Here is a 16,794-nt window from a genome sequence, read left to right on the forward strand (position 1 = left end):
TCTTTCTTTGGTACAGTGCCACCAAAACCCTTTTTTCCTCACTGAAAAAATTAAAAGGTTTGTTACTGACAAGTGAAAGTGTCTTAAATGTTTCTTTGTTATTTTAAGGTATCTATATGATGACTCTCTTGTTGTAGATCTTGAAGAGGAATTTCACCTCAGCTTGAGGGAAGCTTGAAGGAAAAGAAAAAACACAAAACAACTTTTCCAATACCACCTAAGTATTGACTCCAACAAATGGTCAATACTATTCCTCTAATTTTTACATTTTGATCAGTTTCAGGGTAGGTGGAGAAAAGAGCACAGCCTTGTTCCAAATCATTCAAGTCAAGAGAAAAAAACTCAAGGGTTAGAATTTGCTCATTATCAGAACCAGCAGGATTTAATTCCATTTGGAAACTGGAATGCTCCAAGTAAGTCTTAGGCTTATGGAACGCACACAAGATTGGGTATTGTTATTTTCCGGAATAACCCTGAAGGTGGAGAAAATGATGTGAACACACTTGAATGTGGTGCTGAGGCCACAGCGGTGGGTTCAGTGGAGGCAGGGCTGCAGTTGTGTCCTTCACTCAGTCAGATCTTGATTCTCCCACAGAAACCCCACTCTGTTGCACTGATAATGACCCCTGGGCGTCGGATTTCCACTCTGGTGTCCTAATGCCATCCTGGTTAAAATGACAACTGGAGCAGTTCCTTGCAGCTTGTTCAGTATTTTTAGCACCTTTGACCCGACCTAGCTAATTAGCGATATATCCCCAAGGCTGTTTAAAGTCCATAATAATGAAAGCTTGTTTCATGCTTTTTGGCTCATGTCTCACCTGTTCGTGTATGTTACATTTTGAATGCATGTCTGCTGAAGGTTTCACATTCAAACAACCAAATCTGAACTTACTATGTGGGACAGATCATAACCAAAACACTGTGTAATTAATGGAACATTGATGTAATTTGGTCATTAATGTCATATTGGAACAAACTTGTTATGCCCAGATTTGATGCATCCACAAAAGCTTAATGTATGAGCTGGAACATTTACCATGCCTATATCTGTTCTGTGCACATTCCGCCTTGTCTTACCACAGTAACAAATTAGCCTCACTGACATTTTGTCTTCAGTTGTATAGAAGTATTTTCAAAGATTATGAAGTGTTTTTCCCTAATTCTGTATTTTCTCTTCTACTAGCATTTACTGCATACTACTGCTTTTAACTGCTAGCCTTATTGTGGACTTATTTGCATCCATATGGTTTTATTCTTTCATTAGCTTTCATGTATAAGGAGTAAAATTATAACTGACACACACATGTAATATAAACAGGCCTCTTATTACATATTGCTCACAAATTAGTTACATAAAACACAAAGGAAGCTCTTTGCATGCAACACAAAAATGCATTATAACCAAGTCACTTCCTAACTGTTATCATTTTTTTTTCACTTGTTCAATAATTTGTCAAAAATGTAATTAATTTGACATCTTGCCTTTTTTGTGGGGAGCTCTTTGATTTCCAGCCCACCCAAGAGAGTCCTGCTTGCATGATACCCCCCTTCCCTGATGGGTTTCACATGACAAATACCTGCCCTGTCTTTGCTGTTCACTTTTCAGCCCTCTGATACCGACGGGACGCAAATCGCTTCGCAGGAGCGGGACTCTCAAGGAGTTGGTTTCTGCACACACGCAAGAGGGTGGGTCACAATGTGAAGTGTGTGAGAGCAAAAAGAGGGACTGTGTGAGATTATAGGCATGCAAACGTTACAGTAATACGCACACGAGGTGTACTTAATTCCAGCTTGTCAGCAGTGATCTTTAGGCAACCCCATGGCACTGGTGAGGCTCTCAGCATGATGGATTTCAGGGTAAACAGTGCAGTGCTTAAATCAACACCGCCATGCTCCAAAGCACTCAAAATCATTAACTGACTCATGGGTGGGGTCATATTAATACATTTTTATTTATACTAATTATCACAGCATATCAAGTGTAAAATTAATGCACATATGAAGAGACAATCATACGATTGGAATGGTTTGTGATATTCATTTTTGTTTGTTCAAATTGTGCAGCTGGGGGTGAAAAGTGCCTGTTTTCCAAATAATCCCACAGAAACCTGCGGAACTGAAAATTTCCAAGAACAGGATGAATGTAACGTTATTAAAGTAAGCTAAATTAAATGAAAATACTTAAAGCATGATTAAGATACAAAACAATATTAAATTATATTCAGGCATTTAAAAATGCTGTTTCTCACACTCAGTGTATTGTTGTTTTCCTGTGTTTGCTCTACGCTACTATTTAGGCTTTCAAAGACTGAAACAATGGGTTGTTTGAACTTACTGATCTATATATGGTAAACTGTTTCTGTGTCAAGTATAATGTGTTCTTGTCCTAAATTTGTGGCAAATATATTTGTTTGGAGTTCACATCACCAAAAACTGAGTTTTTATTGTTTACTCCAAAAACAAGTAAGCTGCTTAAATTTTATGATATAAAATATTGTGTAATGTCTACAAAATATTAAATCATAAGCACTTTAAGTTATAAGGCAATTTGTTAATTAAACTGGTAATGTAAGACACTATATCAGACCATTTCTATTAAATACCGTTAAGATTATCACAACAGCAACCTGAAGCCTTGCATTTGACTTTTTGGTTAAAGTGCCGTTATCCCCCTTTCTCCCGTTTTCCGAAATCTTTCTAAACATGAATGGTTCTTTCTTACTCGTTCAGAAAAGTAACGGGCGTATTCAAAAGCACTACAGAACACCCGCGTGAATCTTAGCAATCATCAGGTCAGTTAAAAGTCCCCTGGAATCCCCTTAGCTCTCTACTTAAGGTTCCCAATAATTTGCGTTGTTTTGGCTTGGCAGTGAGTGTGTTAGTGGAGACGCAGTGAGGAATGATATTAAGAGCAAAACACCGGTTTTGGGGATGCTGAGTATCCGTTACAAGTGAATTTCCGTAGGCGCCAGTGGGTATTTGAGACCCTCTCTGCAATGTCCCATTAGGGAGGCAACGGTGCTGAAAGTCGGGGATCCCGTGGATCGCGGTTAGAAAACAGTTTAGATAGACAATGAACACCGGATTAATTTTAACACCTCAGAGGCAGAATATGGACCACGTTTGCTTACTTTGGAGATGAGCTATCGCTTTGTTTAAAGGTATCTCTCCTAATCAACAGGTGTTGGGTGGAATTCGGAAACCACAAGCAGGTGCAGTGTAATTACTGTATTCTATATGTTCCCGGGGCATCCTGATTCATCGCACAGCTGAACCCTTGAACTTTAAAATGGCTTAATGTAACGAAGAAATCTTAACATGGATGCAGAGGAATTCAAATATGGCGATAGCTGGATAAAATAACAATGTCACATTTCGACAAAGCAACAGTAATAACAATAGCATAAACAGATTTAGTTGTAAATATTAATAACAACAACATCAACCTTTATACATACAAACCTGTAGGCCTATTATAAAAATAATTGGGCGATCAAAGATGCACCCTTTATGGAAGACAGTTCGTTTACTGTTCGTTAATTGCGTGTTAATCACACAAGGGGTCTCAGTTATGAAGCGCATAGTGATTTCATGGAAATAACTGCATTCCAATTTAACATCTGTAAATTCAATCTATCTCGTATACCAGCACAGCTTCATAAAAAAAAAAAACAGAAATAGGTGTGCACTAATATGTAAAACAAATGCATTTTCTACGTTGTTTGCATCAACAATTTACCAAATGAAATATGTTTGTATGAAATATAAATTAAAATATAAAATGTGAAGAAAAATTCTTAGTCTTATCTGGAAATAAAATATTATGACAGACAAAACTTTTGTAAAATAATTGTTTTCCTTATCTTTTCCACACACTTTGTTCTATTTGTAATAAGTCTCTGCAGCCTATATTGTGGCATTATTATTTTTAGCCTATTTATTACACTGAGGAGGTTTGTACACAATTTTGTAAAAAGGTTTAAGGTTGCATATAGCATAATGTCAAGATAGGGTTGTACATATAGAGAATACAGAATAGTGCACATTGGCACATTCCTACTATGTTGATGACATCACATTGTCCTTGACATTTGTGTTGGATCGGCTCGCTCTATCTGATGCTCCTGGTTTTATTTTGCTGGTATGTATTTTGTACTCCAGTGTGTGTGATCAATGTCACGTATGCATTTTGACAAGTATTTTATTATATTATATCATATTACATTATCCTGATGGAATAAACTGAGATTATATTCCTATACAAAAATTAATAATCCATACGATAATTATTACAAACTCCTGTGTGATATGGCAAAACAAGTGATTGCCTTTAAAACCTCCCTCTTATCTTGGAATATTTATGCTGGTACGATGGTACCCTCCCCTAGACCATAGTCACGCCCCACGGACAATCTAGATAAATTGTGAGTTCCCAAAAGCGGGATTTCAGAACACAAACTGAAACGCTGCACATGAGTGCTTCCAGGCGCAAGCCGCTGATTTTCCCGACTTTCACCCCAATAGCTACATGCTCCGAGTTTGCGGCCATTGATAAATTGTTTTCGCGAACATGTCCACGGGATCCATCAGCGACGTCGACGACTTTCATGAAGCGGAGCTCCTGGATGACATCCTAAAACTGGGATCTGGCAAAGACTCCGGCGCGTCCAACGAAAGCACAGAGGAGAGCTCGAATTGTGAGAGCAACTCGACGAGAGAGGACAAGGAAGTTTCGGGAAAGAAGAGGAAAACCTCATCCAGAAAGAGCACCCTGAACGGAGTAGCGCACGAAGGCAAGCAGGTACAGAGAAACGCCGCCAATGCCAGGGAGAGGGCGAGGATGCGCGTTCTCAGCAAAGCCTTTTCCAGGCTGAAGACGACTTTGCCGTGGGTTCCACCGGATACCAAACTGTCAAAACTGGACACTTTGCGATTGGCATCAAGCTATATCGCCCACTTGAGACAGATTCTAGCCAACGATAAATATGAAAACGGGTATATACACCCAGTTAACTTGGTAAGATGCTCTAAATCCTATTTTTCTATTCAATAGAAATAATAGGCTATAAATTATAGAAGTGCTCTGTGATTAGGTACTTTTCAGGAAAAAGGGAACAGCTGAACACGTTTTAGAAGCATTTTAAGTAGCATGTCGTTTTATTAAATAATGAATTTTTCAGTGGGGTATTTTAGCCCGTCTTGGCAAAAAGCCAAACGATGTTAACATAACAGAGTTGGCTGTGTTCGTTATCACTAATTTTAGCAAAAGCCTAATTGTTGAGGCACCATTGTTTGGTATGCTATATAACTTTTAAATTATTCGACTACATATTAAAAACTGCAAAATAATGTAATTAATTCATGGAAAGTATTTAAAATATAGGCCTTCACATGACATTTTGAGTACATGGGGCGGGTGGCATGAACTGATAGTCACATAAAGCCTCTAATACTTCCGAGCACCCATTGATGTGGTGCACCTGGGATGTTTTTTTCCTCATTATTATTTTTAATGAAATTTAAAATGCACGTCTTCCAAGATAACTCTGTGTATCCCAAGGTGTTCTACGGTGATATCTTTCAACAACTGCGAAATGGAATAATACGTCTTTGGAGAACATCTGAACCGATGTAAAATCAACTTTTACTGATTTTACGTTGCAGTTCGAATTTAATCGCTAAAGTTACTGGTTATTTGTGCTGTAGTAGCTATAAATGTAGTTCATTTCTTGGAAAAAAATAACAGTGTGTTATTATTATTATGCATAACGGTATTTTCTTTCCTTTCCCTCTTTCCTATTCAGACATGGCCGTTTATGGTGGCTGGAAAACCCGAGAATGAGTTGAAAGAAGTGCTGAACACAACGCGGTTATGTGGAACTACAGCCTCTTAATTTAATTGACGGATCTACCAAAGTAAATATGAACTGTGTATATATTTTAGAAAAAGTAAAAAATAAAAAAACAGACGTCTTCTCCGAAGAGAGACAAAAGAGAGGACCAGGCTGCATAGGGACCAAATCTTCACACTTGTTTCTCTACAAAAAGCCATATTTAAAGGATTCACATCTTGGCCTTGCTGGTTCAAGGGCAAGAGAATGTCTGTTCAAATCATATTAACATCGTAGATGCTTTATGAAAGGTGTGCCATATAGGTACGTTTGCAGGTGACGTTGACTGTCATCGCTGTATTTGAGCACACGTGAAATATACTTTGTCCAATTTTATAAAGATATCATATAAATAAAATGGCTTTGTATTACTGCAAATTACTTCGCCTTTGTTGTTGATTTGTTGTCATTTAAAAAACACAGGTCTGTATGTCCAGACCTTAGCCTGTATTTATTGTAAGGTTGTACTGTCTGATATTTTATCTAATGCTGTGGCCAAATCTGAGTTTCATTGAAATAACGCTATCGGTGAGGAAGATAAGGGTATTTGTTTTCTTGATCAACAAAAGCAAGCCAGGATTACTATCGTCATATAGCTGGAGTAAAATAAACAAACATCTGCTATCAATTTGCTCATGGGACAAATGATCAATTAGGGGAAAAAAGCATTTATCTGTCAACGTCAAAACTAAAAAGTACCTGATATGTTATCTGAGTAGCTATATAAGCCGTTTTTTTTATATAGTATCAAATCAGCTTTCGTTTAAGCAAAGCAATCTTATGAGCTAATACCTTTGACTAATTAGCTGAATTGATAATGGTTAAGGTCGAGAAATATGCTGGGGGAAGATATTCATTGTTTACGGTAAAATATTCTGAAAATTGTAAATCTGTGCAGCTCTTAATCCCGAGCCAGACTCGTTGTTTAATTCTGAAGGGTTATGACCGCAGTGTTTATACTGAGCAGACAGTTATTTATGTGGTCCTCCTTAGAAACTGGAATTACAAGGGAAAGCCAATGTCACCAAATACACTCTATCCACGCTCTAAAAAAACAGGCTCTGTGCAGATAGAATGGTTTAAAACTGGGGCTATAGTCAAAGCATACTTTATTAGAGTAATCTGCCTCAGAGCAACAAAATAAAAGGCCATTCGTTTAGAAATCTATCATTATTTTAACAGTATTTTTTCCACCTCATTGCAGTTCTTAATAGTGCAATGAATTGGCATTCATAAAGATACCAATTGCATCTTATTAAATGTGACATCTCTTAAATTCAGAAACGCAGCTGGTTACAATAAACGTTGCTTGTGTATTTTTATGATAGTCTTATTTTGTGATGAATTCAGCCAACTTTGGTAATCTATGGGGCACAGCCATATGAAATTATGTGTTATTAATGAAGTACTTTCCATTTAGTTGATGTTAAACTAATAAAATTTTAATGGTGGTTTTGTTAGAATGCCTTTGATGTAGCTGCTAATCTAAACATTTTGTAAGGCATCCTGATCTCAATTTAAATACAAATGAAATGATCTTCCCTTATGTAATCAATAGAAAACTGTGATACTCTGATGCTGTGCAAGGTAAAGTATATGGAAGTATACAGGGCCCTCTGAATGAGCATTTCAATTTGTGATTTAGAGAATCTGCTTTTATCCTCCTCTAGATTTGTTGTTTTATTTTGTGTGTATGTATATAATAAATGTATAACTAAAAATGTTTCAAATATTTAGTATAAAATATCAGTTGGCCTTAATGCTAATATGAAACATTCACTGATACACAGATTGGTAGCATTACACTATTTTTTATCAGACATGCATGGGAACGAACTGCATTTATTGAACAATGTAACAACCACATTAACAACTGCTAACAGGAGTTAGTAGACAGCAAGTGACCTATTCTCTCTTTTTTCAGTTCTTTTTTTTTGCCAAAATTTCAGATGAGCGACGCACTTAGTTCAGATGTTGTGTGGAAAGAAAAGCCCATCATTCAAGCTCGGCAAAAAGCTTGCACCGCTGGCGCTTAAACCCGAGTGTTGCAAGACCGTCCCTTGCACTTCCTGTTAAAAGGTCCTCACGCTATACATCAACCCGGACGATGTGGCAAGCCGCTACATCATCGTGGCCAGACCACCAGTGAGAAAATAAACTTGGACGCTTTATCCTGGGACAGCTGAGCAGCTGCCTGGGATCTGCAAAATGTTGTGCTGTAGGAGGATGGTCATTAATGAGATAGAGGGCCCGGGTTCCCATGGATTGAGGGAGATGGTTAATTGTTTTGCTGGATCGTTGCCCAACTGTTTTCAGATCCCCTGTTCCTAAGAGAACATTTACATATCGCTGCACTCAGAGAGATTTAGGGTTACCAATTTGGTGTCCTTTCAGTGCCACAGTTTAATATCCCGTGTACTAATTACTTGGACAGTAGAGCTCATAGATAAAGCACATAAATTGTGCACACATAAGGACCTACCGCCACAGCAAGGCACTGTATGTGGATGTGGAGCTACATCCAAAAGTGAAAACACTGCACTCGCTTTGTGATGTCAGCCATAGGACAATACAGTCAACTTACCACATTGATTTGCTTTATGAATATTCTTTTGAATAAGAAGTGCAAGTGTTTTTATTACTGTGATTATTGTGCTTAAGGTACATAAAATAATTTATGTGAATTCTTGTTAGCCAAAGGTCATCAAATAATCAACAAAATCTTCCTTTTAGTTTTATATGTTCTTCACTCGTCATGTTTTATTCACCCTGTTCACATTTCACAGTTTTTTGGAAAGCTTACTGATCTCACCCTGCTCGCAACAAAGTATTCTTTTTAGTCTTAAAGACATGAATATAGCTGCATTCAAAATAGAAACTTAGAAATTGAAAAGCCAGAGAATCCCTAGCCCAATTCTGAGAATGTTCACTCTACCTGCCAAATAGCAGCCCATCCTTCTCCCACAGGCTTCAGCAGAATTGATACTAAGGGTTCTACTCAAACTAAACACAATTTGTTTATTGCTTAGCTTTTAGAAACAAGCACCCTTAATCACCATAATTTTATGTGTTGTTCAAACAAATGCTCTGTATGCAGCTGTTTTTATTTCTTATTTCTTCTTATTTGATGTTTAATAAAATGATTAGTCATGGATAAAGACCAGATAGCAAACTGTGGGAAATCTCAAATTAGACCTAAAATGATTACCAAATGAATGTCCAAATACCTCAAAAATCAGACAGCTATAAATAGGGAGAAGCATTAATATAAGTAAACCAGGAAACATGCTATCATTATGTATTCTTAATTTATACATTTGTTGAAATATTGTTGTCCAGGGTGACTTACCAAGCTTGAAAAAATATAGCAAAATGTTTCTTTGCTTGTAAAACATGTTTCATACAATGTATATTGTAACATAATTCTAGAGTGTATCATATTGTAAAATGGAGTTTTCCAGGCAGCATCTGGATTATGCTGACTGGTACCGAGCTTGTCAGCAGTAGGCCAGGGAATGCCCTGTGAAGGGTTTTCCCCAGGAACTCTACTCTGGCCAGTAGTTCACAAAAGATAAATGAACAAACAAATAAATCTCTCAGGAGTACTATAAGCAGTGGCATGTCATACTTGTAAGGTTTTTAACATACCCCAGGTCACATATTTACATTTTCTTTCTCCAGATATCTTAGAATCCTGATGAATATGATTTACATGCCACCTTGTGTCCCCAAATACCTCAAAGTGCCTCACGGTGAGGGAGACGGAACTCTCTTCATCGGCTACCAGTGTGTATCATCCACCTGGCTGAGGTACGGCAGCCATTTCACACCACAGCAGTCACTGCACATGAGCTGAGGTGGACAAGTCAAGGATTAATGTAGCCAACTAAATCAGAGGGTGCACAGATAGCCAGGATGACAGAGTCTGATCAGGATATTTGCTATTAAAATACAATAAATGACTATATTCATTTCAGTACTACTGTTGCATTAAGTCAGAAGTGAACGTCAACACATAAAGATCAGCGAGGAGGTATGTGGTTGTTCTCCCAATAGCAGTCAGCATTTATCCCACTGTGGTTTAAAGTCAAGGTTTACCTGGTGAGTCTCAACTGACCAAAGAGATCTCATGTCAGTCAACTCTTAAAAAGCCAATAAGTAACACAAACTCAGTACAAGTGGCCTTGGGACATAAACTCTAAAGCCCAAGTCCTGGGTAACCATGGGCTGAGATCACATGACATGCACTGTGGGCATGAGATGTTACAGTCAGCTAGGGTTTGTTGATATTGTAGTTTCTCAGATTCAAAAGTCTATATGTAAAATTTGTTTTGATGTCCTCATCAGAAAGTTATGCATCACATGCATCAGTTGTAAAACTGATATATCAATGGATGTCAGTGAGTATGTGAGTCATATAGAAAAGAAATTAATTGGTTTTAATTAGATGTTGATTGAAGTGCTGAAAACCTATGCTGCAGTATCCCTGTTGTCATATTTCCAGTGAATACTATTCCATGTAGTGGCCACGCTGGAATAGATCCTCATTATTTCAAACATGTTATGTAAATCTATAGAAATTTTCATCTGTTGAACAGCTATGCTTTCTAGCTACAATATATGCCTTATGGCATTGTCAGAGGACTATGAAAATAAAATATGTATAGTAAATCAACAGACAGAAACATGCTGAAGAAGTCTTGGTAGTATTTTTGCAGTGGTATGTATCAATTGGTTTCTCTTTTAGGGTGAAAAAAGGTTAAATGAGTAAACTGGAATACTAAGCACAGCTAATAGTGAAAACAAAGGACTAAGGACTACACAGAAAAGCTAGGCACTAACAGGTATGAGGAGTAATCCTTATGGCAGAGAGGGCTCTGTTCAACAGTCTTTTACCAGCCAGCTACACTTTGCTGAATGCAAGCAGGGTTTAGCATAAGGCGAGAGCTGGATGCCCTTGGCACAAGGGGCCTTGACGATTAACTCGAGTTGCTAGAGTTGCCCACAGATGCCAATTAGCTACACCACAGAGGAGAAGAGTTCCCTGGTTCCATGGAATGAGCACCCCTCACGCACATGAAGATATTATATGAAACAACCTTGAACAAGATGGAATGGACTATGGTTTTGGTTTTCAGCCTGGAGCTTTCAGTATTTTACCACAACATGGTTCTTCCACATGCAGGAACATGTTTTCACCAGCAGAGGGTGATATCACCAGAGTACTTCTAAAAATCTCCCCTACATGTTCACACAATCACAGTTTCTGGATTTTTTTTTTTTTTTAAATTTGGCACAAGACGCCCTAAACTCTGCTTAGCTAATGTTTTAAACTGTGACATGCTGTTGTTGCAGACATTCTTGTGTTTTTAATTCCACAAGGTGAAAGGGGATGGAAACATCTCACTGTGGAAAAGCACTGGTATGGAAGAAGTAGTAACAAAAAATAGATTCTGTAGGTTAGGAAGAAGAAAAATGCTGATTACTAAGTTTTTGTTCAAACTGATAAGCTGTACCTGCCTGTAGTAACAGATGTATGCTTCCTTTTAGTTATTCACCAATAAAAGAAACATGGTGGCTGTTATAATGATATAATAAGAATTAAGACAGGTATGTATTAATGATCTAATAACAAAGTTAACGGAAGGGAGAGAATGGAACGGTTGAAAAATTGTGGGCTCTTAGAATTTTTACAAAGTCAAAACAACAGGTTTATCCCATATCTATTTTGGTCCAGATAAAATTTCAGAGGAATTAAGGACACCAATATTTACACATTATTTAATACAATACTTGCTCAGGTGGATAGGCAAAGTAACAAGAGAAGGGATAATTTCAGAGGTGAAAGTTAAGATATTTTACTGGATTCACAAACTAGGCCACTCTGGGACATGGTTGTTTGGCTCTTCGGTGTCCTGATGTTTAATTCATGCTGACATCCAACGATAGGTGTTTCTGGGGTAAACATATTTTTTAAGGCAAGGCAGTCTGCCTGTGACCTTGATCAATGGATACTCTTGAGCTTAAAGTGAGGGAGGAAATGAAAGAAAAATTACTTTTAAAACATTATTAGCACTGAATCTGTTTTTGATTGTTCCAATTTTGATTTGATTGTGTTGCATGAAAACGCCAGCCAATCGAAACATAGATCACACATCAGCACCTGATTCCTTTTTACTTACATAATTGCATTTAAAGTGCCAGCATTAGCTCTGTGCAGTTGATATTAAATCATAGTAATTAAAACCAAACAAATGGGTTGTATTAAATTATTTTGATTACAATAAAGTAAAACCAAAGTAAAATTTTTCATATTAAGTTCTCAATGGTTACAAAGCAGATGCAATTAAGTAAAAATTAATCAGTTGCAGATGGATGACCCTTGTTTCCACTGGCAAAGATGTTAATCACCCAAGACAAGTAAAAACAAACGCAAAAGCAAGTTTGACCTTTCTCCTATTTAGATAAAACATTATCAGCCATCTAAAGTATGATACTGTGCAAATATCAAAAACATAATATGTGCTGAATTCCTTACTCTACATCAATAACGAAACATGTTCAATCAGGGCCTGTGAACATTAAACAATTTCTTCAAAAGGATAGAAATTATTTTGCAATCATTGTAATATACCAGAAATGAAAAATCAAGAACCAAAACATCAGAAAATGACATGACAATTGTTTTTTTTTATTATTATTATGTTTTTTTTAATATGGATGAAATAGTACAGGTACATGCATAGTACAATAACAACAATTGGCCAGTTTTGTTGTTAAGAGGTCTGTGGTGAGTGCAAAATGTGATGCATCAAATGAAACTGATCTTTGGGACCACAGGGAATCCAGACCTCTCTTCATTTTTACATCTGAAAGATTCCACCAACTGAGCAGAAGCGTGTACTCATCTCTATAGTGGAGACGCAGGATTTTTGTTTGTTTGGTTTAACGGAAATTGCACCCCCTGCTGGTCTCCTATCATTATTTCAAGTGGAAAACATGATTTTCTCTGCATACCTCTTGCCCTAAATCTGTGCCAATAAGCAGGCCACGTTTTATATTGCTCCTCATTATCTGATATACCCTACAACTCTTGCATAATGTGCACTTATTTCCTGGATTTCTTTCTCAGTACAGTAAAAAGAAAGGAGTGAAGTAAAGACCAAATTGTCCTGTGGTATTCTCCAGAGTTTGTTCTCACAGTTCACAACCTTTCTAAAAAGAACCTTACATTACAAATGGATCTTATTTAAACAAAGAAAGTATTCTATGAGCGCTGTAATGGATAACAGCATTGATTAAACAGATGCAAATAACCCAGGTTCATTATGATACAATACAATGTTCAAAATTTGTTCTTCCACAAAAAGCCAGTCAAATACAAGTATTGACTAACAGCCTGTAATGCCTTTACTGAAAATTCAGATCTAGAACTAAAATGTATGTAGAGTTAAGCTGAATACTTGTGCCATTTTGAAATACTGTACATATAATTATAACACATTAATTATTCTTAGTAAAGAGGTAGTCATATGTTTTAGATATTTTGCAATAGGAATGGTGAGATGTCATTGCAGGGCACATTGTCTTGACCTAAATGTCATCCACATTCACAGTGACTGAGTACTTTAGTTTTATGCAACTACTTTTACTTTATTTTTACTACACTGCACAGCCAATGCAATTGCTCAGACTGGTGGTCATCATTTGGCTGTGCTGTCTGGGGATATTGAATAAAAAAACTGAAATGCATTTTCTCAGAGAGAGAGAGATATAAATAGAGTAGTAGTAACTTAAGTAGATGTGGGTAGGGTTTAGTAGCATTTGAACAATGCTTTTAACAAATGGCATTGTATTTAGAGTACTGCACTGTGTGTTTTCTTAATCTGTGAAATGTGTTTAGAGTTTTGACAGAGAACAGTTTGCAAAATTGACGGGTGGGGTGTGTGTTTTAAGCATCTTAAGGTTTTCAAAATCAATTTAAGCTGATAACCATCTCTATCACATTGTGACCACTAGATGGAGCTACATGATTTCACAACTAGCATTTATGTAATTTAGGAAAAAGCGGAAGTGTGGTGAGAGGATTAGAGAGAAAACTAGATTACATTCAGACAGACAAAATCAAATACAATGCCAGTAACACAACAAATTAGAGAAAAAAAATCAAAAACTCCAGATAAATAAATAGTCCCTAGCAAAGAAATGGTATCAATTTTCTAGACTAATGTGTTCCAGATCTTTCCAAAGTCCCTGGCTGCCATAGTCGATAATTCAACAAAGGTCTGCATGTCATAAGCCCCTATCGTTCCATCAACATGTTGTGCCTGTCTGCTAGCGCAGAGACGATCCCATACAGGCCTCTGCCGCGCTTTCCGGCCGCTGCGGTCACAGCGATATTAATGGCAACACATCCGGGGTCGGGGGGTTGGGGGGGGGTTTGGCTTCAGCGTTCGTACAGGGAGGAGCCGAGATTAGAAATAGATCCCGCTCAATTTGTGGTCTTCCAGGCGAGCTGGCATTTCTGTCTGTCCACTGGATATTAGTCAGTGGGGGTGGGGTGGGGTGGGGTGGAGCGGGGGAGGGGGGGGGGTCGGGGGCGGGGGGGGGGCGGGGGGGGGTTCGGAGCAGCTTGCAAGGGGGGGACAGGTGCCCCACTGCAGTTGGCATCACTCAGCGCTGTTGTCAGCAGACCAGCCAGGATGCCAAACATTGCTGGGGCCTACCCGCTCCCCCCCCAGCCCCTTAGATGGCGGTCCCTGCAGGACGGGACGGGGGCACTGATGCACGTTAGGGGCAGCTCGCGGGTCAGAGCGGCATCGCTGCCAGCTGCCACCGCTGCACCTGCTCCAAGGATAAAGAGTTAACCCCGGGCCTCCATTCTTTCAGTTTATATAATGATTAATTATCTCTCACATAAATCAAAAACAGTGCTAACTGTTTTCCGACTGCCGCTGCTTCTTTTTTTAATTTTACGCCCGAGCTGCAATGTCCAGATGACGCATAATCTGTTCTCGTAGTTCGATACATTTGATATTTGAAGAAAAATTTGCACCATATTTCAAAACTGTAGAGACAACCAAGTCTTGTAGCATCTAAGGTTGTGTGCTAAACTGGGAAATGGGTACTTATAGATATAGTGTCATTTCCTGCTTCCCATCAATTCATGCTACCAGATGAACTGCACATGTACACAATGTAGCACCTGTCAGGTTTCAGACCAGCCAACAGATTTATTTATATTTGACTCTCTTATTGGATTTTATCAGATTGCATTCATATTATGTAAAATATTACTCATTACTGTTTAACTGCAATGGTTTTGAGGACACAGCTCCTTGTAACTTACAGTTGTATGAGGCATATTGTGTGACCAGCAGGTGGCAGTGTAGTTATAGCGATGTGTGTGGTTCCCAGATTAGGGTTTAGTCTCCAGGAAGAGACCATAGGAGACATATGGCAGCAGGTGCTGGGGGTGGGGGTCGGGGCGAGGGGGGGGGGGGGGGGGGGGGGGGGGGGGGGGGGGCTGCTTCTTATCCACGCTTTCCTTAGAATGGAATGAAAGAGTCATACAGGTACAACAGCCAAACCCTGTGCATTTTTCTTGCTGTTATTCTGATTTCTGTGTACAGGTATTTACAGAAAGACTTTTTATCTCATAAAATAAAAGCAGGTCAAATGTTCCTTGTTTTTATGAGGTTGTAAAAGTAAGTACATTGGAAACAAGGGCCTTTGATGTGCAGCTGCACAAATAAAATCTATATTAGCAGCTCGTTGTAGTAAAGTCGGAGTAAACCCTTTTCCCCTCTTAAGATTTTTATGTTCGTCCTTACATTGCATGGGAGACAGAGTTCCAAAATCATGAAAGCCATGACTGATATTCAAGGTTCTTAGGATCAGTTAATATCTTGTTTTCTGCACTGTGTTCTCAGCCGCAATATGAAAAATAGGGGGAAATTATGTCCATAAAGACATCAAAGCATGTCTATAATACAAGTCAGTGCAGATAATGACAGTTCACTGAATATCATTGGCCATGCGCTTATCCACAGAAAGTACAGTCTGTTCAATACACCTTGTGATCAATGTCAGTGCTGTAAGATGTACTCAAGCTAACTTGAAGTAGTCTGGCAACAATTTCATTCCTCAACCTTTCTGAAAAACCCATCCAGTGTCTGCCATCTGGGTCAGTGTAATTTGTTTCTACTCTTTGGCTTTCCATGTTACGTTTTATAATTGCTGGTTTTCTGTACAGTGTGTGCAGATAATTTTTAGCATTTGCTGGCATAAAACTGGGGATGTTATCCCATTCATCTGCACCACAAAAGGGTAATGTTCTTATTTTATCATCATATGATTACGTCATTTATTTACATTCCAGAGTATGACATATTATGGATGTATAATATGTTTCATAGGTTACAGGCAATAATATCATAATAAAAGTTAAGGTATTTTATCAAAAATTGTTCAAGAAAAAAAACATCGCATATCTTGGACATTGTGGAATGATTTATTTTCCCCATGAATAAAATTATTTTTTAGGACATTTTTATGTGATGTGTCGACCACTATAACTGTGCCCCCGTGAGTGTGGAAAAAGTGAAAATGAGCCTTCCTTTTTTATCCCCTCCCAGGTTATGTGCAGGTCAGTACCCACACATATTTGGAGGGTAATGAAGGTTTTGATCGTGGATTCAGTTTCTGTACACACCTCGGTGATGGTCAGAGCAATTGGCAAACACCTCAGACTGTTAAGAATGATGTACACCTCTGTGCTATCATGTGGATGTTTAAATAGAGCTATAAATTCTACAAGAGACACAGATTATATTACTGAAAACATGCCATGAAGGAAGCTTGTCTGAAAAGATCTAAATTTATGCGAAGCGATATCATTTCA

The 16,794-nt window shown here is 38.1% G+C and overlaps 1 protein-coding gene across 1 annotated transcript; it reads left to right on the forward strand.

The window, feature by feature from the left end:
- Positions 1-4,466: 4,466 nt before the first annotated feature.
- On the forward strand, positions 4,467-5,903 carry tcf21 (transcription factor 21). Its single transcript, XM_036550596.1, has 2 exons — positions 4,467-5,017; positions 5,805-5,903. The coding sequence occupies exons 1-2, from the start codon at positions 4,571-4,573 to the stop codon at positions 5,892-5,894; spliced, it is 537 nt and encodes a 178-aa protein (XP_036406489.1). The 5' UTR covers positions 4,467-4,570; the 3' UTR covers positions 5,895-5,903.
- The last annotated feature ends 10,891 nt before the right edge of the window (positions 5,904-16,794 follow it).

Source organism: Megalops cyprinoides, chromosome 17 (genome assembly GCF_013368585.1).
Source record: "Megalops cyprinoides isolate fMegCyp1 chromosome 17, fMegCyp1.pri, whole genome shotgun sequence".
NCBI classification, from domain to species: domain Eukaryota; kingdom Metazoa; phylum Chordata; class Actinopteri; order Elopiformes; family Megalopidae; genus Megalops; species Megalops cyprinoides.

Coding starts and splice junctions, on each gene's coding strand:
- tcf21 (XM_036550596.1), top strand. CDS start 4,571: ATGTCCACGGGATCCATCAGCGACGTCGACGACTTTCATGAAGCGGAG. Junction 5,018..5,804: donor ATATACACCCAGTTAACTTG/GTAAGATGCTCT, acceptor TTTCCTATTCAG/ACATGGCCGTTTATGGTGGC.